This window comes from Pongo pygmaeus, chromosome 1 (assembly GCF_028885625.2).
Source record: "Pongo pygmaeus isolate AG05252 chromosome 1, NHGRI_mPonPyg2-v2.0_pri, whole genome shotgun sequence".
In the NCBI taxonomy this organism is placed as follows: Eukaryota; Metazoa; Chordata; class Mammalia; order Primates; family Hominidae; genus Pongo; species Pongo pygmaeus.
In genome coordinates, this window is record NC_072373.2 from 221080434 (window position 1) to 221105593 (window position 25160).

General features: G+C 43.9%; 1 protein-coding gene across 8 annotated transcripts in view; it reads right to left on the bottom strand.

Moving 5' to 3' along the window:
• The window catches only part of UBE4B (ubiquitination factor E4B), a 148331-nt gene that overhangs the window by 26419 nt on the left and 96752 nt on the right, over positions 1-25160 (bottom strand). For 5 of the 8 annotated variants that reach the window (XM_054440103.2, XM_054440095.2, XM_063668065.1 and 2 more), the window contains 9 exons: positions 24172-24288; positions 23975-24073; positions 22294-22407; positions 19619-19817; positions 17599-17737; positions 9761-9860; positions 7702-7829; positions 5493-5591; positions 3226-3461 (listed from right to left, as the gene is read on the bottom strand). In XM_054440103.2, coding sequence (XP_054296078.1) covers positions 3226-3461; positions 5493-5591; positions 7702-7829; positions 9761-9860; positions 17599-17737; positions 19619-19817; positions 22294-22407; positions 23975-24073; positions 24172-24288 — 1231 coding nt within the window. The remainder of the gene's footprint in view (positions 1-3225; positions 3462-5492; positions 5592-7701; positions 7830-9760; positions 9861-17598; positions 17738-19618; positions 19818-22293; positions 22408-23974; positions 24074-24171; positions 24289-25160) is intronic. The other 3 variants (XM_063668077.1, XM_063668074.1, XM_063668067.1) reach the window with 1 other exon arrangement.

Below are 25160 nucleotides of genomic sequence, written 5' to 3' on the forward strand. Positions count from 1 at the left end.
GCTGGAGTGCAATGGCACGATCTTGGCTCACTGCAACAACTGCCTCCCTGATTCAAGTGATTCATCTGCCTTAGACTCCAGAGAAGCTGGGACTACAGGTGTGCACCACTACGCCCAGCTAAATTTTTTTGTATTTTTAGTAGAGATGAGGTTTCACCATTTTGGCCAGACTAAGCCTCCAACTCCTGACCTCAGGTGATCCTCCCGCCTCAGCCTCCCAAAGTGCTGGAATTACAGGCGTGAGTCACTAAGCCCGGCCAGTTGTTTTTATTATTTTCACTGCACTGCTTTATAAATAATGCTGTGGAGAACATCACTTACAAACATTCATAATTATTTCCATTGAATACATTTCTAGAAATTAAATTCTTAGGTCAGAGTATAGCTATTCAGCTGTTGTCTCATAGCTCCAAATCTACTCTTTTTTAAAAATTTTTTTTAGATCTTGGCTAACTGCAACCTCCACCTCCCGGGTTCAAGCGATTCTCCTGCCTCAGCTTCTCAAGTTGCTGGGATTACACGCATGTGTCACCCGGCTAATTTTGTTTTGTTTTGTTTTGTTTTTGAGATGAAGTCTTGCTCTGTCACCAGGCTGAAGTGCAGTGGCGCGATCTCGGCTCACTGCAACCTCTGCCTCCCGGGTTCAAGAGATTCTCCTGCCTCAGCCTCCCGAGTAGCTGGGACTACAGGCACACGCCACCACATCCAGCTAATTTTTGTTTTTGAGACGGAGTTTTGCTCGTTACCCAGGCTGGATTACAATGGTGCGATCTCGGCTCACCATAACCTCTGCCTCGCGGGTTCAAGTGATTCTCCTGCCTCAGCCTCCTGAGTAGCTGGGATTACAGGCATGTGCCACCATGCCAGGCTAATTTTGTATTTTTAGTAGAGACAAGGTTTCACCATGTTGGTCAGGCTGGTTTTGAACTTCCGATCTCAGGTGATTCGCCCACCTCGGACTCCCAAAGTGCTGGGATTACAGCATGCGCCACCGTGCCAGGCCTAATTTTTGTATTTTTAGTAGAGACGGGGTTTCACCATGTTGGCGAGGCTCATCTCGATCTCTTGACTTTGTGATCCACCCACCTCAGTCTCCCAAAATGCTGGGATTACAGGCGTGAGCCACCGCGCCCAGCCTAACTTTTTATTTTTAGTAGAGACTAGGATTCACCATTTTGGTCAGGCTGGTCTCGAACTCCTGACCTCAGGTGATCCACCCGCCTTGGCCTCCCAAAGTGCTGGGATTACAAGTGTGAGCTACTGTGCCTGGCCAAAACCCAGTCTTTTTAATTTTTTTTTTTTTTTTTTTTTTAGAAACAGGGTCTTGCTCTGTTTCACAGGCTGGAGTGCAGCAGCAAGATCATAGCTCACTGCAGCCTTGAACTCCTGGGCTCAAGCCTTCCTCCCACCTCTGCCTCCTTAGTAGCTGGGACAACAGGCATCTAATTTTTAAATTTTTCATAGAGATGGGGTCTCGCCATGTTGCCCAGGCTGGTCTCCAACTCCTAGGCTCAAGCAATCCTCCCACCTTGGCCTCCTGAAGTGCTAGGATTATTCGCTGGAGCCACCGTGCCCAGCCCACATGCACTCTTTGTAGTTGGCTTTGTGATTCTCGGGCTGGCACTGCAGAATCTTTCCTTTGGCAGCCTGCCCTCTCTAGGGTTGCCAATAGGGGGTGCTGCAGGAGAACTGGAAAACTGAAGGAGAAACAAGGGACTTAGGACCTTGTACTTACTGTTAGCAGTAGCAGTTGGTTCCAATTTTCAGCTTTGTCTCGTACCCCCAGAGCTAGCAACCATGCACAACCCCCGAGAGAGATACCAGCACCAACTGGCTAAGGGCCTTCCACAGAGGACTGGGTCCTAGCTCTGTCCAAGCCCTCATCAGGGCTGCTGGGTTCTGAGATCCCCAGGCTCTTCCTTTGGGTCCCCAGACTGAGGGATAGAAGATGGCTACTTCCTGCACCTACTATTTGTTACCGCAGTGCTTTTTTTTTTTTTTTTTGAGATGGAGTCTTGCCCTTTCTCCTAGGCTGGAGCGCACTGGCGTGATCTCAGCTCAGTGCAACCTCTGCCTCCTAGGTTCAAGCGATTCTCATGCCTCAGCCTCCTGAGTAGCTGGGATGATAGGCGCCACCCACCACGCCCAGCTAATTTTTGTATTTTTAGTAGAGAGGGGGTTTCTCCATGTTGGCCAGGCTGGTCACAAATTCCTGATCTCAGGTGATCCACCTGCCTCGGCCTCCCAAAGTGTTGGGATGACAGGTGTGAGCTACTGCACCTGGCCCCGATAAAAGCATTTTTAAGGCTCTTGGTGTGGGCTGCTAAACTGCCTTTCAGAAAGGCTTTAAATTTACATTCTCATGAGAGTTTCATAGCACAAAATCTGCACACTGGCTATAGGGTAGATTAAGCAGGTTTTTTGCAGGTTAGCTTACTTCTCTACAACCATGTTTGCACCAGGTATTTTCAACTTCAGAAATAAATTTGACAGGTGAAAAGTGGTATTATGATGATGATGATGATGATGATTATTTGAGACGGAGTCTCACTCTCTCGCCCAGGCTGGAATACAGTGGTGGGATCTCGGCTCACTGCAACCTCCGCCTCCCGGGTTCAAGCGATTCTCCTCCCTCAACCACCCCGGGACTACAAGCGCCTGCAATCATGCCCTGCTAATTTTTTTTTGTATTTTTAGTAGAGATGGGGTTTCACCATACTGGCCAGGCTGGTCTTGAACTCCTGACCTTGTGATCCACCCGCCTCGGCCTCCCAAAGTGCTGGGATTACAGGCATGAGTCACCGCACCAGGACCAAGAATATGCATTTTTAACAAGCTCCCTGTTTTACCCACACTTTGGAAAGTGGGTTACAGAATAGCGTTAAAAAACAAATGCTGTAAGTTCAAAGGTAAAATGAACCAGATAATTCCATTCAGATAACACTACCAACTTGTGCTCTTGATACCCTGGGTCTCGGTGCTAATCATCTGACTTTTAGTGGTTTCTGCTGAATCATCAGAGACCAGTAGGTGGAATGGTTGTCCTGTTCCTAACTACTCAGGGCAAGAACCAAAAGTACATCCTCTGCAGGCCACAGGTTAGTAGGTTATACACACAGGTAGCAGGATATTAGGTAACAGGCTTAGAGCAATGTCATCCACTAGCTTTAGATGACCTTACCTAAGTTGGCCTGCCATGTGCTACACTGTGTTCCAGCAACCTACCTGTATAAAACTTCATCAGGGAAGGTACCAACAACTTGGTGGAGAGAGGATGGTTCTCAATCATTTCAAAAAACTTCTGGGTTCGTGGCTGAACAGCAGGGTTGGTCATAAACATGACTTCTACCAGTTTGGCCACCAAATATGGGTTTCGGATGTAGTTCTGGTTGCACAACATCACAACAAGGAACATCACAATATCCTGAGTACAGGGCTCATAAAGCGCCTGGGGAGAGTATCTGAACAGAGGCAAGAAGAGCAAGAAAGAGACCGCTGAGAAACTGCTGAGAAACTCACCGTGGGTGAGGGCTGGTGTCAGTAAGTGAGGAGGGGAAGGCAGGATAAACAGGTTTAGGAGTGCCCTTGAAGTCGTTCAGTTTACAGTGACTTTTTTTTTTTTTGATACGGGGTCTCGCTCTGTCGCCCAGGCTGGAGTGCAGTGGCGCGATCTCGGCTCACTGCAAGCTCCGCCTCCCAGGTTCACGCCATTCTCCTGCCTCAGCCTCCTGAGTAGCTGGGACTACAGGCACCCGCCACCACGCCCGGCTAATTTTTTTTGTATTTTTAGTAGAGATGGGGTTTCACCATGTTAGCCAAGATGGTCTCGATCTCCTGACTTCGTGATCCGCCCACCTTGGCCTTCCAAAGTGCTGGGATTACAGGCGTGAGCCATTGCACCTGGCCTTTTTTTTTTTTTTTTTTTTTGAGATGGAGCCTCGCTGTGTCGCCCAGGCTGGAGTGCAGTGGCACGATCTCGGCTCACTGAAACCTCCGCCTCCAAAGTTCAAGCGATTCTCCTGCCTCAGCCTCCTGAGTAGCTGAGACTACAGGTGCCTGCACCATGCCCAGCTAATTTTTGTATTTTTAGTAGAGATGGGGTTTAACCATGTTGGCCAGGATGGTCTCGATCTTTTGACCTTGTGATTCGCCCACCTTGGCCTCCCAAAGTGCTGGGATTACAGGCGTGAGCCATTGCACCCAGCCTACAGTGACTATTCACACTGTAACAAGACAGATTTAAAACCAAACACGGTTACCGGCTGTAGCATGTTAACTATAAACGAAACCTATGATCAAATCAGATAAACTTCACAAAAGATCATCACTACCAAAACATAAACATTTTGATAGTTTTTTTTAATTTCTGATGAAAATGAGAATAAATGAAATTTTTCAAATAGGTGTCTTTTGTATCACTGTGCATAGAACAAATTTTAAAATGTGACTTGAGTTGCTTAAATTCCAAGGTTGGTTTTTCAACAAATAAACCATGTTTTTGAGTCACTTTTAAAATTTCATACCAATCAAAATCACATGTCACCAATGATTTGGGTTTTTTTGTGTATGTTGCCCAGGTTGGAGTGTAGTGGCATGATCTCTGCTCATTGCAACCTCTGCCTCAATTTGGGCTTTTTTTTAAAGGCAGCTTTTATGACAGCAATATAACTTGTTCCATTTACTTTTGGCCCTTATTTTAAAATCATTTATACTAATTTTGTTTTTTGTCTCATTTGTTACAAAACTTTCACAATTTGTATTCTGTGACTGGGGACCTATACTATTTATTATTTTTTTTTTTTAAAGAGATGCAGACTTGCTACGTTGCCTAGACTGGTCTTGAACTAGGCTCAAGCAATCCTCCCGCATGTCTGGGACTACAAGCCTGAGCCACAGTGCCCAGCATGACTTTTACTTTTCACAATAGACTTCACATACCACTCCCTCAGCTAGCCATAGGTGCTATCATGGTGCCAAGGGATTGAAATTGTAATTCTTCTAACCTGTAATGTTTTAGAAATAAAATGTTAATTTGATAAACCAAATAAGGATTTGAAAAAAAAATTAAAACCCTACAATACCAGTTAGAAATTCAAACCATTTTTTGGTAAGCATTCTCCAATTTTACAATTGAGACAAATTTTAGTACAAAATATAGATGTGGATATTTCTGGGTTTGGGATGTTCATTCAGACATTTATAAACTGTTTCCTCCTGTTGCTCAGAAACACATATTCAACTATTAGAAATTCAACTCAATTTTCACAGAATACATTATCTGCACTGTTAATCCTGCCTCTGTCTTTGAGATATTATTGGAATTGGACTGGTGCCACAGTTGGATTTATTTTTTCCAGTCTCTAGGCAGCATTCAGTTAAAACAGTTACATCAAATTCCAGGCATGAAATGGAGGTTTGCAACATAGCTCAGAATATTATAGTATTATGCATAAAAACATATTAGAACTATGTGAAATATTAAAGGCACTTACTGTACAATAAAAAATAAAAATTCTGCAACATCTTCTACATAAAACTCAGGCAACGCTGCAAATACCTTGGGGACATCTGAATTTAAAGGCAGTGTTATACTGTCAAAGAGAAAAAAAGCACAATTCATGAAATGAAATTATGGTACATCAAACTACAAGGAGTATTACATTACCATCAGATAAGTATTTCATCTGGGGAAAAAACTCATTCTGTAATACAACTATGTAATAAATACACAGGCAAAGAAACTATAACCAGAAATGAACAGGGAATAATGAAGACAGTGCATATGTAAGGGTATGTGTGAAATGTTTTCCTTTTCTTGATTTCTTTTTTTTCTCCCCTGAGATGGAGTCTCACTCTGTCACCCAGGCTGGAGTGCACTGGTGCAATCTTGGCTCACTGCAACCTCCACCTCCCCGGTTCAATCGATTATCATGTCTCAGCCTCCCGAATAGCTGAGATTACAGGCACGTGCCACCATACCTGGCTAATTTTTGTATTTTCAATAGAGACAGGGTTTTACCATGTTGGCCAGGCTGGTCTCGAACTCCTGACCTCAAGTGATCCACCTGTCTTGGCCTCCCAAAGTGCTGGGATTACAGGTGTGAGCCACCACACCTGGCCCTTTTCTTGATTTCTTTTTTTTTTTTTTTTTTTTTGAGACAGAGTCTCACCCTGTCACCCAAGCTGGAGTACAGTGGCGCGATCTCAGCTCACTGCAACCTCTGCCTCCTGGGTTCAAGCAATTCTTGTGCCTCAGCCTCCCAAGTAGCTGGGATTACAGGCACCCGCCACCAAACCTGGCTAATTTTTGTATTTTTAGTAGAGACGGGGTTTCGCCACGTTGGCCAGGATGGTCTCGAACTCCTGACCTCAAGTGATCCACCTGCCTCAGCCTTCCAAAGTACTGGGATTACAGACGTGAGCCACGGCGCCCACCCTTCTTGATTTCTTGTTAAGGTTAACGCAATAAGTAAAATGGGAAGGAAATAAAAAGGTCATATTTGGTCATTTTGTGCAACTCAAACTGTCTGAGACAACAGAGCTACACACATTTTTTTTTTTTTTTTTGAGATGGAGTCTTGCTCGTCACCCAGGCTGGAGTGCAGAGACATGATCTCGGCTCACTGCAAGCTCCGCCTCCCAGGTTCACGCCATTCTCCTGCCTCAGCCTCCCGAGTAGCTGGGACTGCAGGCACCCGCCACAGCGCCCGGCTAATTTTTTGTATTTTTAGTAGAGATGGGGTTTCACCGTGTTAGCAAAGATGGTCTCGATCTCCTGACCATGTGATCCACCCACCTTGGCCTCCCAAAGTGCTGGGATTACAGGCGTGAGCCACCAAGCCCAACCTACACACATATTTTAAATAATATTTTCCACGCCTTCACAGGTCTTGGGCCAATCTCATCAACATCAGTGAACCAGAGACTTCATAACAGTAAAATAATAATAATAATCAATAAAACAAAAATGGTTGCCTGGAGGAGATGACCAGTTGATGACAAAGCGATCAACAATGTTCTTAGCTCACTCTCTGAATCAGCTGGGTATTCCTGGACCCAGTGCTTAGGAGGGCCTAATATTATCTCCAACTTTTGGCTTCCAATTTATCGATTTCTCTTTCTATCAATCAAAGACTTTATAGCAAATTTTAAAGAAAACGTCAAAATTAAAATAACAGGTGTTGACATTCGCCTATTATTGTAACTAATTACAGGGAAAACACCTATCAATATAACTACATAATCTATATAAATGCAATCTGGAAACTGAGAAGTGAATTCTCTTTTTTTTTTTGGGTGGGGACAGAGTCTCGCTCTGTCGCCCAGGCTGGAGTGCAGTAGCACGATCTCAGCTCACCGCAACCTCCGCTTCCCAGGTTCAAACGATTCTTATGCCTCAGCCTCCTGAGTAGCTGTGACTACAGGCATCCGCCACCAAGCCCGGCTAATTTTTGTATTTTTAGTAGAGACACGGTTTCGCCATGTTGGCCAGGCTGGTCTTGAACTCCTGACCTCAAGTTATCCATCTGCCTCAGCCTCCCCCAAAGTGCTGGGATTACAGGCATGAACCACTGCACCTTGCAGAGAAGTGAATTCTTGATAAAGAAAGGGTTGTGGTTTTAGTTATCAACTTTGAAGGACAATAAAGACAACATAGCCCAGCCAAGGAGGGACGAGGGAAACAGGAAGAAGCGCACTCACTCGGGATATGCGGGGTCCAGGATGCGGAGCAGCAGCTGAATGAGAAGGCCATAAAAATTCAGACATCTTCTCAGGAAGCTCTCGTCAAGTAGGCCAGCATCAGCACAGGCCTTGCACCGTACCAGTTTCTGTGGAAGCAGGGATGCCCCCACCCAAAGATCAGTCAGTAGCTGAGTCCCTACAGGGGGACTGGGCAGGGACTGGGGCCAGGAGATGGGAAATTTGGGTTCCAGAGCTTCTAGAGCTTCATCTCTTAACTAGCTATAAGATGCTGGTTGTGTCTCAAGATCTTTTTCCTGAGAAAAACAAAGGCGTGGCAAGCAAACCACTGAGTACCACCAGGTCTAGCACACAGTTAAAGCTCAAAATGTTGAGTTCCAACGGTCACAAGTAAATAACCTGATGAGGAGAGGGTGGCGACAGGGAGGCCCTTTGGGTGTCAGAGTGGTTAGTGGGAAAAAGCCAAACAATCAGTGTTTGAATTCCAGCGCCGCCTCTTACGAGCTGCCCTCGGGCAAAATGCTGTCCACTAAGGATGGAATTCCCACCTAGAGGCCTGTTGACAGAATTACACACACATGCATGCGCACACTGATGTATACATTTAAGCAGTTTTTTGGTTTCTTATTTATTTATTTTGAGACAGAGTCTTGCTCTGTTGCCCAGGCTGAAGTGCAGTGGCGCAATCTCGGCTCGCTGCAACTTCTGCCTGCCAGGTTCAAGCAATTCTCCTGCCTCAGTCTCCCGAATAGCAGAGATTACAGTTGTGTGCCACCACACCCAGTTAATTTTTGTATTTTTAGTAGAGACGGGGTTTCACCATGTTGGCCAGGCTGGTCTCAAACTACTGACCTCAGATGATCTGCCCGCCTCGGCCTCCCAAAGTGCTGGGATTATAAGTGTGAGCCACCATGCCTGGCAATTTAAGCAGTTTATAGATCCCCTTGAAACACATCTGTGGACTGCTTAGGGGGGTCCACAGACCCCAGATAAGGGTCCCTGGTTAATTGTGCATCTTGAAGAAGCCTAGTCTATTAGTAAATAAAACTGAAATCTTAACTGGTACTAGAAAGCTATGTCAGGTAAACTTTCCACATATTATCCTACTGTTCAACAGAATACATGACCAGCTAACATTCAGGTTTATAACTGGAACATGAATAGAAGAAAAATGCATAAATTTGCTATCTATGCTTTATTTGTACAATGTCAGCTGGCATATGTTTTTAGCTATGTCTCACCAGCAAGTATATTCCCATCTATAGTTAGGTTTTGTGTGATGAATCATTTTCAATTAAAAAGAAATAATGAGGGGCAAAGGAAAGAGATCTTTCCACTACCACAGATACTCTTTGTCAAATATCATGGAAATGCATGGCTAGATATACTGGATGAGTGTTGGGGCGAGGGGGTGGGAGACAGCAGGTGAGGAGGGCCCCGCATAAGGCAGGGAAGGGGAGGTGATTTTTGTTGTTGGTTTTTTTTGTTTGTTTGTTTGAGACGGAGTCTCGCTCTGTTGCCCAGGCTGGAGTGCAGTGGTGCGATCTCAGCTCACTGCAAGCTCTGCCTCCCGGGTTCATGCCATTCTCCTGCCTTAGCCTCCCGAGTAGCTGGGACTACAGGCGCCCGCCACCACGCCCGGCTAATTTTTTTTTTGTATTTTTAGTAGAGACGGGGTTTCACTGTGTTAGCCAGGATGGTCTCCATCTCCTGACCTTGTGATCCACCCGCCTTGGCCTCCCAAAGTGCTGGGATTACAGGCGTGAGCCACTGTGCCCGGCCAAGGGAGGTGATGTTAAACTGAGAATCATAAAACCCATTAAGAATTCATAGTCACAGCAGAAGCATATCTATCCATATTCTGTCCTGAGACTGAAATCATTATATACAGATATAAGTTAAGGTATCAACAAGTTTTAAAATATACTATTTTATCGGAAGGGAAAAGAATAACAAAGAAAAAGTAAGGACACTAAACTGCTCACTCAAGGTATATATTCTGTTGGGAAAATTATCATTATGAGGCTGGTCTATAATTATTCCACTTAACTATACAAACCTTAAGCTGAGTTTTACAGCGCTTCAGCATTTCGCGGTGTCTAGTTGCCAGTGGGGAATCTTTCCATTGGCTTTCATTATTTTTCAAATCTTCTACAGTTCTGAAATCAAAGACTAACAGTCAAATGAAAGAAAACAGCCGGATCCATCTTACCCATTCATCTTGCCCATTTCACTGACTCTCACATGCAGTTGTTTGTTTTCGCATTGTTAACATCTTTAAAATCAGAGTATATCTTACAACCAGTGGCAAGTCATAATTTAATTGGCAGCATTTTTCTTTCTTTTTTTTTTTTTTTGAGACAGAGTCTTGCTCTGTCACCAGGCTGGAGTGCAGTAGCACAATCTCAGCTCACTGCAACCTCCGCCTCCTGGGTTCAAGCGATTCTCCTGCCTCAACCTCCCAAGTAGCTGGGATTACAGGTGCTCACCACCATGCCCAGCTAATTTTTTGTATTTTTAGTAAAGACGAGGTTTCACTATGTTGTGCAGGCTGGTCTCAAACTCCTGACCTTGTGGTCCGCCTGCCCCAGCCTCCCAAAGTGCTGGGATTACAGGCATGGGCCACCGCGTCCGGCCATATTTTTCTTTTTTATTGGTTCCTAAAACAATAATGTGTCTTCGAATGGATGGCACTATAGATTTGGTGAATATAATCATCTTTTTTGTTGCAAGAAAGTACATTGTTCCCTTATTTTTCTGGGAGGGAAAAAAAGAAGTCTCTCATGAAAATTCAAGGTTACTTTGCCTATTCAATTACCCAAAACAAAAGGCTATTTTACTAACGGCATCGTCCTTTACAACTGTTCCCTCTGCTCGGAATGCTCTTCTCTGAGGTTATCTCTGGCTTTGCTCCTTCACTCCCCTAAGGTGTCTGCTCAAACACCATCTGTCTCTGCAGTAAAGGCTTCCCCATCACCTAATAGGCTGCATATTTTGAAGACCGACTCACTCAACACTATTTCAACCGCTTTCTATCATGACGTTGTGTGTAATACTAGAGGCTGCTAAAGCTCCAAAAGCTACATTTCCTAGACTCCCCTCCTGCCAGCATTTCTGTAAGACCTAGTTTTCACTGAGATGAGCCCTCACTGAAGGCAGGGTGAGTACTGTGAAGTGATTGCGTGATTGCATGATCCTTCTGGAAGTACAGTGGTAGAGGGGTTTTGGCTGAAGCTGTGGCAGAGGCTGTGCTGTCAGGCTGACCTCCGAAGCAGCTTCCTTGTTCAAAGTATAGCTCTGGGAATCTTCTATTATAGCCATTCCAATGATTCAGTAAACCAACTAGTTCCCCTTTCTGCTTATCCCAGAAGAATTGGATTCTTTTGTCTACAACTGAAACATGAGTATGGTAGACAAAAGAATGGCTCCTCCAAAGTTGTCACATCCAAATCCTTCGAGGGAACCTGTGAACATGTGATCTCCCATGGCGAAAGGGACGTTGTAGATGTGATTAAGGGTATGGGCTTTGAGATGGGAAGAGTATCTTGGATGATTTGGGAGGGCCCAATATAATCACAAAGGTCCTTCTAAGAGAAAAAAGGACTCAGAGACAGAGAAGGAGATGTGACAATGCGACAATGGAAGCAAAGGTCAGAGAGAGAAGGAGATCTTGTTGTTGTCTTTTTTTTTTTTTTAGACTGCTCTATTGCCCAGGCTGGAGTAAAGTGGCATGGAGTAAAGTGGCATCATCTGGCTCACTGCAACCTCTGACTCCTGGGTTCAAGTGATTCTCCTGCCACAGCCTCCCAAGTAGCTGGGATTATAGACACCTGCCACCAGGCCTGGCTAACTTTTATATTTTTAGTAGAGATGGGGTTTCAACATGTTGGCCAGGCTGATCTCGAACTTCTGACCTCAAATGATCCGCCTGCCTTGGCCTCCCAAAGTGATGGGATTATAGACATGAGCCATGTGCCTGGCCTTGTTTTTTGCTTTTTTGAGACAGGGTCTCTCACTCTGTTGCCCTGGAGTGCAGTGGCACGATCTCAGCTCATTGCAACCTCTACCTCCAGGGTTCAAGTAATTCTCGTACCTCAGCCTCCTGAGTAGTGGTGACCACAGGGGTGCGTTACCATGCCTGGCTAATTTTTGTATTTTTTGGTAGAAAAGGGTTTCACCATGTTGGCCAGGTGGGTCTCAAACTCCTGACTTCAAGTGATCCACCTACCTCAGCCTCCCAAAGTGCTGGGATACACCAGGCAAGCGAAGGAGATCTAAAGATACTATGTTGCTGGCTTTGAAAATACAGTAAGGCAGGGTGGGGTGGGGGGTGATGATGAGCAGAGGAACGTAGGCAGCTTTTAGAAGATGGAAAAGGCAAAGGAGATTCTCCCCTAGAGCCTCCGGAGGGAATGCAACCTTCATCTTCTTTTTTTGAGACAGAGTCTCGCTCTGTCTCCCAGGCTGGAGTGCAATGGCGCAATCTCAGCTCACTGCAACCTCCGTCTCCCAGGTTCAAGTGATTCTCCTGCCTCAGCCTCTTGAGTAGCTGGGACTACATGCATGCACTACCATGACCGGCTAATTTTTGTATTTTTAGTAGAGACGAGGTTTCACCATGTTGGCCAGGCTGGTCTCGAACTCCTGACCTCATGTGATCTGCCCACCTCGGCCTCCCAAAGTGTTGGGATTACAGGCGTGAGCCACTACGCTGGGCCAATTTTAGGACTCCTGACCTTTAGAACTGTAATATGTGTTGTTTTAAGTGACTAAAGTTGTGGTAATTTGTTGTTGCAGTCATAGGAAACTAAGATAATGACCTATATGGTTACTGGTATCACAAGAGTTTATAGGTAACAGGCCTTCATGAAGAAAATGGGGCTCTGGGATCAGTTCTTTGGGCTGCATGGTGAAGATACAATTAGTATTTGAGGATGGAACACTGGTAGCCCAAGGCTCTGAGTAGAGAAACAGCTATATAAATGATCCCTGGTGATCTGGAATGAGGATGTGCAGTGGCTACCTCTAATTATGTTGCGGAGCTTATAGAAAAAAAAATGACAGGCTTCAGATTTTAAATTCTTATCTCCAGGAAATGTGAATGAATCAGGAGTTTCTAACACTGCTGTAAAGGAAAGGAGCAGCTTCAGTTCTACAAATTACAGTACAGAAGAAATTAATAACTTTACTGGACCTCTTATCTGAAAGTTAAGGCAAAGACTGGGACCCAAAGAGTTCAAATGGAGGAGTTTAGGAGAACTAGTTGACTCCAAGTATCTAAATCTCTAAATTCCCTGACCCTTGCTTGCTAGCAGAAGCAGTTTCTATAATGACTTCATCGGAGATAGTCACCTTGCAGGGTAATGCTATTTTCCCCTAGGTTCTATCCCATCATCCCTCTTTGCTTCCAGAACCACAGCTAGAGTCAGATCAAGGACTGTCCTTATGGCCTTATTACAAAATTGGAGGCAAGAGAAGCACATATTTGAAGAAAAAAAATGGCAAGATTTGCTAATGTGTTATGCTAGTTTTCTATTGCTGCTGTAACAAGTTACCACAACCTCAGTGGCTTCAAACCACACAATTATAGTCTTAGAGTTCTGGAAGTCTAAAAGGGGTCAGCAGGGATGGTTCCTTCGGGAGGCTCTAGGGGAGAACAAGTTTCCTCGCCTTTTCCAGCTTCCAGAGGTTACCGTGTTGGCTCATGACCCCAGACCACTCCAACCTCTGCTTCCCCATCACATTCCATCTCTCCCTCTGACCCTCCTGATTCCCTCTTATGAAGACCTTTGCAATGACACTAGACCTACCCACATAATCCAGGATAATCTCCCCACCTCAAGATCATGAACCTGATATCACAGTTGCAAAGTCCCTTTAATCAACTTAGATAACATATTCACAGGTTCCGAGACCAGGATGTGGGCACCTTTGAGATGCCATTATTCTACCTACCACATATGTACTGCAGAAACATGACGGTTATGTAGGATTATGTATGGGAATGGATTCTGAGGATGCTTGATCAGCAAGAGAAGAAAATGCTGATATACTTCTATGTAGGGCTAAAATCACTGACATGATTATACCTACCAGAGACCCTGAATTCAGTATTATTCTGAGTTGGGAGAGGTTCATATTGTGCAACCAACTAGTCGACCGAAACTTTGAATTGACAGTGACCTATACTGAATGAAGCTGAGTTGCCAAATATTCTTTGATCTAATTCAGAGGAAATGATTCAAAACTTAAAGAGCTTGGAAAATTAAGGCGGATTTACCTTATGTGATTAGCTCAGATAATTCTCTTTCCAATATGCATATACACACCCCAACTATGTCCTAGAAGATACTTCTTAAATCACAGCATTGAAAAATACACAGATGAGGTGAACATAAATGTCTCTGGAAAGCACAATAAAGGCTATCTGCTGCAAGCTGGGAGCAAAGGTTCTAGATGGTTCCATTGAAATGGACCCTCTAAAGCCAGTGGGAGTGACCGTATCCCAGGAGGTAATCCATCGGAGGATAAAGAAACAGATAAATCCACAATCATAGTTTGAATTTTTTATAAGATTCTCTCAGTAATTGATATTATAAGCTGATAAAATCATTAGATATAAGGAAAACTTTAACAGAAAATTAACAAACTTGACCTAAATAATATATGTGGAACACTGTAAAAACAACAGATAGCAGTCTTTTCAGGTCTACTAATTTAAAAGGCTATAAAGTAAATTTCAATAAACTTCAAAAGACACAAATCACATAAAATATATTTTCTTACCATGATGGAATTTAGCTAGAAATCAATTAACAAAAGATACATAGACAAATACCCTCAGAACCTAGAATTTAAATAATATATTTTGAAATAACCCACAGGTTATATAAGAACAAACAAAAATTAGAAAACATTTTGAACTGAGTAATAAAGATATGATATACCAAAAATGAGGGATGCAGCTAAGGCCACACTAAGAGAGAAACAAAATAGTCTTAAATACACACATAAGCGAAAGAGTTGGAAAGGATGATCTAAATATCCATCTCAAGAGGCAGTAGAAAGCCAATTAAAATGGGCCGGGCTTGGTGGCTCACGCCTGTAATCCCAGCAAGGCCTAGGCAGGCAAATCACCTGAGGTCAGGAGTTCGAGACCAGCCTGACCAACATGGAGAAACCCTGTCTCTACTAAAAATACAAAATTAGCTGGGCGTGGTGGCGCATGCCTGTAATCCCAGCTACTCAGGAGGCTGAGGCAGGAGAATTGCTTGAACCCAGGAGGCAGAGGTTGTGGTGAGCCAAGATTGCGCCATTGCACTCCTGCCTGGGCAACAAGCCTGGGCAACAAGAGTGAAACTCCTCTCAAAAACTAAAATAAATAAATAAATAAATAAAAGCAGAAATAATAAGGATCCTACAGACATTAAAATGATAAAAGGATATTATGAACAACTTCATGCCAAAACATTTTCAAACTTTAGAAAAACTGACACAAGATGTAATGAAAATCTAAATAGTCTTATATATGTTAACTGACTTAAATCCATAATTAAAAACATCCCCACACAGAAAACTCTTAAGCCCTGACAACTTCATCACTGAATTTTTTCTGACATTTAAGGAAGAAACAACATAATTCTTATACAATAAACTCTTCCAGGGAACATAAAAAACAGGAGAATATTCTCCAGTTCCTTCTTTTTTTTTTTCTTTTGTTGAGACGGAGTCTCACTCTCTTGCTCAGGCTGGAGTGCAGTGGCTCGGTCTTGGTTCACTACAACCTCTGCCTCCTGGGTTCAAGCGATCCTCCTGCTACAGCCTCCCAAGTAGCTGGGATTACAGGCATGCGCCAACCATGCCCAGCTAATTTTTGTATTTTTAGTAGAGATCGGTTTTCACTATGTTGGCCAGGCTAGCATCCAACTCCTGACCTCAGGTGATCCGTCCGCCTCGACCTCCCAAAGTGTTGGGATTACAGGCGTAAGCCACTGTGCCCAGCCCCCAGTTTCTTCTATGAGGCAGCATAACCTTGATACCAAAATTTGAGATGCACTTAACAAGAAATGAAAATTACAGGTCAGGCTTTCTTTTGAACAGATGCAAAAATCCTAAACAGAATATTAGCAAATTGTATATCCAATTAGATATAAAAACATTAATATAAAAGTTTACTCCAGGAGTGAAAGACTGGTTTAATAACAGAAAACAAACTGATATAATTCAACCACATTAACACAATAGAGAGAAAAAAGTCTAGTCTCCTCAATGGATATGGCAAAAGTATTTAATAAAATTCAACTAGTGCTAAGGGAATTAACTATTGAAATAAAAGGAAATTTTCTTAATCTGGTAACTGAGGATATATAGAAAGCTTTCCTCCACCAACTGAAACAAGATGGAAATTTCGAGGTTATTTCTATTCAGCATTGTACTAAAAATTACAGCCTGGGCACTAAGGCATGAAAAAAAAAGTATAAGAAATAAAATTGTCATCATTTATAGACATGATTATGCGTAGAAAGTAAATCATAAAGAATCTGCAGAGAAACTATTAGAATTAGTAAGTGATTTTAGGCCAGGCACGGGGGCTCATACCTGTAATCTCAGCACTTTGGGACGCGGAGGCGGTCGGATCACCTGAGGTCAGGAATTTGAGACCAGCCTGACCAACGTGGAGAAACCCCGTCTCTACAAAAAATACAAAAAATTGGGCCGGGTGCGGGGGCTCACGCCTGTAATCCCAGCACTTTGGGAGGCTGAGGAGGGCGGATCACAAGGTCAGGAGATCAAGACCATCCTGGCTAACATGGTGAAACCCCGTCTCTACTAAAAATACAAAAAATTAGCTGGGCGTGGTGGCGGGCGCCTGTAGTCCTAGCTACTCAGGAGGCTGAGACAGGAGAATTGCTTGAACCCAGGCGGCAGAGGTTGCAGTGAGCCAAGATCACGCCATTGGACTCCAGCCTGGACTACAGAGCGAGACTCCATCAAAAAAAAAAAAAAAAAAAAAAATGGCCGGGCGTGGTGGTGCGCATCTGTAATACCAGCTACTTGGGAGGCTGAAGCAGGAGAATCGCTTGAACCTGGAAGGCAGAGGTTGCAGTGAGCTGAGATTGTACCACTGCACTCCAGCCTGGGCAACAGAGCGAGACTCTGTCTCAAAAACAAAAACAAAAAAGAATTAGTAAGTGATTTAAGCAAGGTAGATACAGAGATATAAATACGATTCAGTTTCTCATATAGTCAGACTACGCAGGTTCTAGACCAAAAAGCAGAAGTGGCATCATTATTATTGCAGATAACCTGCTCAAAAATATTTGCTTCTGTGTTCCTGTGACTTCTGTTTGCTGGTGTTAGTACACAGGAAAAAATGCTTAGAGTAAGAAACACAACGATGGTGCTAATGAATTGGAAATTTGAGGCTGCTATCTGGCCATTTTGGACTCCTCATGCCACAGAACAAGCCAAAAAGAGAATTACAGGTAGGCAGGAGTAAATGATCTTGGTTATCAAGGGAAACCATGGTTACTTTTTCACAGTCCAGAGAAGAAGGGGTATGTCTGAAACCCAGGGGATCCTTTAAACTTTTAAAGTTTGAAGTGCCTCCTGGTAATGTATGCCCAGTGGGAAAAGTTAATGGAAGTCTGTAGTAACCATAAACAGAGTGAAATGCCCAGGGTTCAGAATTCTCAGAAATCAAGGTTTGGATCACTTCACCAGGTAAAGAAGTGTGGACAACTGAGCAACATGGATGTGGTGGTGGAGGCAGACAGAACACTATATAACATACACACCTCCCCCAACATTCAAAACTACTGTTCACAATGGAATTGCTTGCCCCTGAGAAAAAGTGGTAACTCAGGCAATCCCAGGACACGGTATCATGGCACATACCTATTGAGCTCCCGGATAGCCCGGAGTCTGCGGATATAGCGACGGCAACTAGGCAGAATAGAGAGGTGGTGAGCATGCAGCGTGAGAAAGAAGCACTCCGTAGGGAATTTCGGCTCAGAAAATGGAGGCTGATCGCCATCTAGGAAAAATAACATCATTCCCTAAATAAAATCTATTGCATGTCTCAATCAGAGAAAAAGCTCAATTCAGAAGAGAAAATTACATTTGAATTTTTATGAAGTTTAAAGATACTTTTCATTTATTTATTTATTTATTTATTTGAGATGGAGTTTTGCTCTTGTCACTCAGGCAGAAGTGCAATGGCATGATCTTGGCTTACTGCAAATTCCGCCTCCCAGGTTCTAGTGATTCTCCTGCCTCAGCCTCCTTAGTAAGCTGGGATTACAGGCATGTGCCACCACACCTGGCTACTTTTGCATTTTTAGGAGAGACGAAGTTTCACCATGTTGCTCAGGCTGGTCTCGAACTCCTGACCTCAGGCAATCTACCCTCCTTGGCCTCCCAAAGTGCTGGGATTACAGGTGTGAGCCACCATGCCCGGCCAGAAGTTTAAGGATACTTTTGCAATTATAAACTTAAACAATGCTACAAGAAGAAGAGAATTCCTGTTAGCTCCATTCAAGGACCACCATATTCTGTCCTACCTCGTTAAATGTGTATATAGATGTCCATCACAATCTTTTTTTTTTTTTTTTTTTTTGAGAGAGGGTCTTACTCTGTCACCTAGGCTGCAGTGCAGTGGTAAGATCACAGGTCACTGCAGCCTCAATTTCCTGGGCTCAGGCAATCCTCCTGCCTCAGTCTCCTGGGTGGCTGGGAACACAGGCATGTGCCACCATGCTGGGCTAATTTTTTTCTTTGTAGACATGGGGTTTCCTTATTTTGCCCAGGCTGGTCTTGAACTCCGGGGCTCAAGCTATCCTCCCACCTCAGCTTCCGAAAGGGCTGGGATTATGGATGTGAGCCACCATTCCCAGCCCATCAACAATCTTTGGTGATGTTCCTTACTGATTTATTATATAAAATCTCCATTTTTCAACACAATACAGAAATATTTAAATCTCGAAATGGTATTAAATTATGTTAATAAACTACTGATTCCAAAGCCGTTTCCCTGCATATTTCTTTTTTCTAATTTTTTTCTATTATAAATAATAGTACTACTGGGAGGATTTATGTAAACAAAATTATTCCTTTTTCCTCCAACTTTGGGAATATAACCTGAAAAGTAGAATTACTGAGAACAACAGTATTATAATTTTTGCTATGAATCACCAGAATTCACTTTAGATAGGTTAAATAAATTGATTAAATATCATCTACTTCTTCAAAAACTTACATTCTATTTTATCACTTTGGTTTTGGCTTTTTTATAGATATATTACGATAACTTGAATTTTTTTTGTCAATTTGTATCTGTTTTTTTTTTTTTTTTTTTTTTTTTTTTTTGAGACAGAGTCTCACTCTGTTGCCCAGACTGGAGTGCAGTGCCGTGATCAAGGCTCACTGCAAGCTCCGCCTCCTGGATTCAAGCGATTCTCCTGCCTCAGCCTCCTGAGTAGCTAGGATTACAGGTGCATGCCACCACACCTGCTAATTTTTGTATTTTTAGTAGAGATGGGGTTTCACCATGGTGGTCAGGCTGGTCATGAACTCCGGACCTTTTGATCTGCCCACCTCAGCCTCCCAAAGTGCTGGGATTACAGGCGTGTGACACCATGCCCAGCTAATTTTTGTATTTTTAGTAGAGATGGGGTTTCACCATGGTGGTCAGGCTGGTCTTGAACTCCTGACCTCGTGATCCACCTGCCTCAGCCTCCCAAAGTGCTGGGATTATAGGTATAAGCCACCACGCCAGGACTACTGTATTAATTTTTATTATGTTTCTCTATCTCTTAAGTTCATTTTATGGTGAGGTGGTTAACAATCTGTGAGGAATTACTAGCACGCAGACAAGAGGGCAGTGTTTTAATGACCGAGTCATGAACACAGTACTCACAGAGTTCAGTCAGCCAGTCGTTCACATCTTCCATCGTTGCATTCACACGTGTCTCATCATTTGGAAGAGTAATCCGACATCTTGGGTGAAAAATATACGTGGGATCAACTGTTTCTAACTTGATTTTTGTACTTAGCTGCTGCAGTACCCAAAGGAAATTCAGCATAAATCCATCTGTAGACACCAATCTATCATCTGTCTGTGAAAGTTGAAAAGAAAAAGTATTTTTAAACATTAAAAAAAATTTTTTTTGAGATGGGGTCTCACTCTGTTGCCCAGGCTGGAGCGAAGGGGTGTGATCTCGGCTGCAACCTCCGCCTCCCAGGCTCAAGCAATCCTCCCACCTTAGCCTCCCAAGTAGCTGGGACCTAAAGTGATCCACCCACCTCAGCTTCCCAAAGTGCTGGGATTACAGGTGTGAGCCACTGTGACCAGCCAAGAAAAAGTATTTAAAATAACATGAATAGAAATTTTGGCAAACTTTGTAAGAAAGCAGACTGAACTTTCAAACATAACTGTATCCTAAAGTCAATGAGAAGACATATATCTCATCACCACTGTCATTCCATTAATTCTATATTAGCAGGTGCTACTTGTGGAATACCACCTATTATATAATTATTATTTATGTAAGAGGAATTTTATACATTCTTTTCTTTTCTTTTCTTTTTTTTGAGATGGAGTTCCACTCTTGTTGCCCAGGCTAGAATGCAGTGGCGCGATCCTCGCTCACTACAACCTCTGTCTCCCGGGTTCAAGTGATTCTCTTGCCTCAGCCTCCTGAGTAGCTGGGATTACAGGCACCCGCTACCACGCCCGGCTAATTTTTTGTATTTTTAGTAGAGATGGGGTTTCACCATATTGGCCAGGCTGGTCTCGAACTCCTGACCTCAGGTGATATGCCCGTCTCGGCCTCCCAAAGTGCTGGGATTACAGGCATGAGCCACCGCGCCCGGCCATTTTATACATTCTTTTACTGAACCATCACAATAATTCTTACAGGTCAGTAATACTGCTGTTAACATTTTATGCAGGAGGAAATAAAGACTCAGAGACCCTGAAGTGATTTGCCTGAGCCTCAAAATTAGTAAGTAGAAACACAATAAATGTTTCTTTCTTTCTTTTTTTTTTTGAGACAGGGTTTTACTCTGTTGCCCAGGCTGTAGTGCGGTGGTGCAAACATAGCTCACTGCAGCCTCAACCTCCCGGGCTTAAGCGATCCTCCCACTTCAGCCTCCTGAATAACTGGGTCTACAGGTCTATGCCACTACACTGGCTAATTTTTTATTTTTTTTGTAGAGACAGGGTCTCCCTATGTTGCCCAGGCTGGTCTCAACCTCCCTGGCTCAAGTGATCCTCTTGCCTCAGCCTCCCAAGTAGCTGAAACTACAGGCATGCACCAGCCACCATGCCCAGATAACTTTTGTATATTTTGTAGAGATGGGATCTCATTATGTTGCCAGGACTGGTCTCAAATGCCTGGGCTCAAGCGATCCTCCCACCTCGACCTCCTAAAGTTCTGAGATTACAGGCGTGAGCCACCATGCCTGGCCTCTTTCTCCTCTTTATTTCCCTCAAAAGCATCAAAACAAGTAGCTCCACTTGTTATCATGTGACATTGTTTCTCTAGGTGACAGCATCAGCACGCTCCTGCATTAACAATATAATAATGTAACTTGATTACCTCTGTTAAGAAAAAAATAATAATACAACAATGATAAGAATGATAGTTAATATTGGTTGAGTGATCACTGTGTACCAGGCACCATTCTAACAGCTTTATATATAATAAACCCAGTACTAGTAGTACCCCAACTTAGCAGATGAGGAAACGGAGGCACAGAGGAGTAACTGTCTAAGGTCCCGCAGTTAGTAAACGGTGGAACCATGATCAGAAATCACAAGATCTGTGCTCTTCTCTCTACATGATTTTTGCTTCTGAGTATACATGTCACATCATTCATTCATTATTTATTACTAATCAAGGAAGGATGCCCTTTTCTCCTCTGGCAAAGCAGCCGCAGCCACTGGCCTGTCTCACCTGGATCGAAGCACTCACGCCCTTGCAGCTGCCTCCTTGGGTCTGTTCCTGGCTGCTCCCTCCTGTTTTGGTCCATCTACACAGCAGCTTTTGTGGTTTCCCTGCTGAAAACCCTCCCATGACAGTTCTGATCACGTAAACCTAACCTGATGGTGCCCTGCCTATCCACTAACTCCAGGACCCGACATTCCCTCCTGTTCACTCTTCTCCAGCCACAAAAGCCTGCGTGCTGGGCTTGTACCAAAGCTGCTTCGTTTCCACATTGGATAGCTCTTTTCTCAGCCACTACAATGGCTGGCTCCTTCCTGTGAAACAAATGTCACCTCCTCAGGGAGGCCTTTCCTGCCACCCAATCAAAAATCACCTTCAGACCTTCCTTCTGGTACCTACAGTTCTTCTCATGTCATTTACTTTGCTCTATTTTCTTCACTGATTATACAACTGTCTAAAATCATGTATTTATATGTCTACTTCTTTATCCTGTCGAACATGGGCTCCACAAAAGCAGGAAACTCGTCTACCTTGTTCAATACTGTACCCCCACTCCTAGAACAGTGCCTGGTAGGTGCTGACTAAATCTGGGTCAGATGAATGAATTTGACTAACAGTGAAAAGCAGTCTGTAGGAATCCTACCTGCATCTGTGCTTTCTTCATATTGGCATTGACGACAGCCGCCATGTAACTGAGAGCAGCCTCACGGGTTTCGCCATTTAACAAAATACTATGCAGAATCTTAAAAAGCTCTTGCTGAAATTTATTTTTAAAAAGAAGAAACAAATTAAAACTATTTTGCACATGATTCCTTTTTGACTTCATGAACAGCTAGCCTACTTCCCACGTTCTCTCCTCTCCCACTTCTACTCATTTCAGAAGAGCCTGAGTGAAAGAATATAAGAAATATCCATACCCAACTATGTCAAAGTAATCAGCATGAAAGCAGAATATGGAGTGGGGGAGGTAGGCAGTTACAGGTTTTTTTTTTTTTTTTTTTTTTTTTTTTTGAGACAGAGTCTAGCTCTGTTGTCAGGCTGAAGTGCAGTGGTGTAATCTCAGCTCACTGCAACCTGCGCCTCCCAGGTTCAAGCGATTCTCCTGCCTCAGCCTCCCGAGTAGTTGGGATTACAGGCACACGCCGCCACGCCCAGCTAAGTTTTGCATTTTTGTTTGTTTTTTTTTTTTTGAGACAGAGTTTTGCTCTTATTGCCCAGGTTAAAGTGAAGCGGCACATCTTGGCTCAGTGCAACCTCTGCCTTCCAGTTTCAAGCGATGCTCCTGCCTCAGCCTCCCAAGTCGCTGGGATTACAGGCGTCCGCCACCACACCCAGCTAATTTTTTTTTGTATTTTAATAGAGATGGGGTCTCACCATGTTGGTCAGGCTGGTCTCAAACTGCTGACCTCGTGATCCACCCGCCTTGGCCAATTTTTGTATTTTTAGTAGTGATGAGGTTTCACCATGTTGGCCAGGATGGTCTTGACTTCCTGACCTCGTGATCAGCCCATCTCGGCCTCCCAAAGTGTTGGGATTACAGGCATTAGCCAACGCGCCCAGCCGGCAGTTAGTTTTAATAAAATAGGCTTTGTTACTTCCTTCCCATGATCAAAATTACCTTAGTTACCCAAGCCTGTAACTTCTTTGCCTGTTTCTTTTTTTGAGATGGAGTCTTGCTCTGTCGCCCAGGCTGATGTGCAGTGGCGTGATCTTGGCTCACTGCAACCTCCACCTCCTGGGTTCAAGTGATCCTTGTGCTCAGCCTCCCGAGTAGCTGGGATTACAGGCACGCGCTGCCATGCCTGGCTAATTTTTGTATTTTTAGTAGAGACGGGGTTTCGTCATCTTGGCCAGGCTGGTCTCAAACTCCTGCCCTCAAGTGATCCACCCCCCTTGGCCTCCCAAAGTGTTGGGATTACAGGCATGAGCCATCACACCCGGCCCTTCTCTGCCTTTAAGTTTGAGAATTGAAGACATATTAATCTGCATTTGGGATAAGCAAGTCAGTGAGGGTGTGTGCAAACTAACAATTCTTGCTCACCCTCACAGTGTAAATGCCTAAGGGCCAGCTGGAGGAGGAGCCGGGCCACTAAGCTTAGGACCAGTTCCCAGTGATGCTACATACAAAGGCAACATACCGCTGTTGTTACAACCTGTTATTCAAGACACAGGTTACTTACTTATAGTTTATCTTTTTTATGTAAGATCGAATTGGCTTTTGTTAGCCGTTTGTCTACTGGGCATAGTCCAGTCTACAAAATAAAAGCTCCGTATCTGGAGCTCATCTTTGATACTTCCTCTGGATTTGTTTTCTGAACACTTACCCTTCCGAGCTCTAAGTAATGCTGCAATGATTGGCTAACCACACGAGTGTTTTCCAGGGTAATGGCAGGCCCTGAGAAGTATTTTTCAACCACTTTAACCTGGAAAGAGAAGGAAAAAATGCAGTCAACATATAATGCACACTTGGGAAAGAATCTGAACAAAAGGGTAGCAAAGTGCAAGTAGCCACTATACTTACATCATCTTCTGCAAAGACTGAGAAGCTAAAGAAAGCCCCCAAGTAAGAGAGTCTCTGCAGCTCCCGCCCACAGCCAGGACTTAAGGATTTCGGTAACCACAACGGCAAAGAAGCAACCTAGGCAGAAGATGGAAGAGCCAGTCAAGCCGCTGAACAGGCTGGTGAGGTAAAAATGTAATGCAAACCCTCCAGCTCCTCTGTATTTTCACAAGATATTATTAAAACTTTAATGTTTCAGCCAGGCATGGTGGCTCACGCCTGTAATCCCAGCACTTTGGGAGGCCAGTGTGGGTGGCGGTGGGTCACCTGAGGTCAGGAGTCCGAGACAACTCTGGCCAACAAAAATTAGCAGGGCGTGGTGGTGTGTGCCTGTAATCCCAGCTACTGGGGAGGCTGAGGTAAGATAATTGCTTGAACCCAGGAGGCAGAGGTTGCGGTGAGCTGAGATTGCACCACTGCGCTCCAGCCTGGGTGACAGAGTGAGACTCTGTCTCAAAAAAAAAGAATGTTTAAGTTTCAGGATACTATTTGATGAAGTTCAAATGAACTCTTCTTATACCACCAAAGGACTCGAATAACTTTTCCATACCTCTTGTTAGTTTAGTTGTACAACACTTGTCAAGGAAAAAAAAACAGGCCCGGTGAGGTGGCTCACGCCTGTAACCCAACACTTTGGGAGGCCGAGGCAGGTGGATCACCTGAGGCCAGTAGTTCGAGACCAGCCTGGCCAACATGGTAAAACTCCATCTCTACTAAAAATACAAAAAAATTAGCCTTGCATGGTAATGCATGCCTGTATTCCCAGCTACTTGGGAGGCTGAGGCACGAGACTCACTTGAACCCAGGAGGCGGAGGCTGCAGTGTGCCAAGATCCCACCACTGCACTCCATCCAGCCCGGGTGATAGAGTGAGATTCTTAGAAAAAAAAGGGAAAAAAATCATAGAAATGAACAACTGTAATGCAGGATATATAGTGTCTAACAAAAATG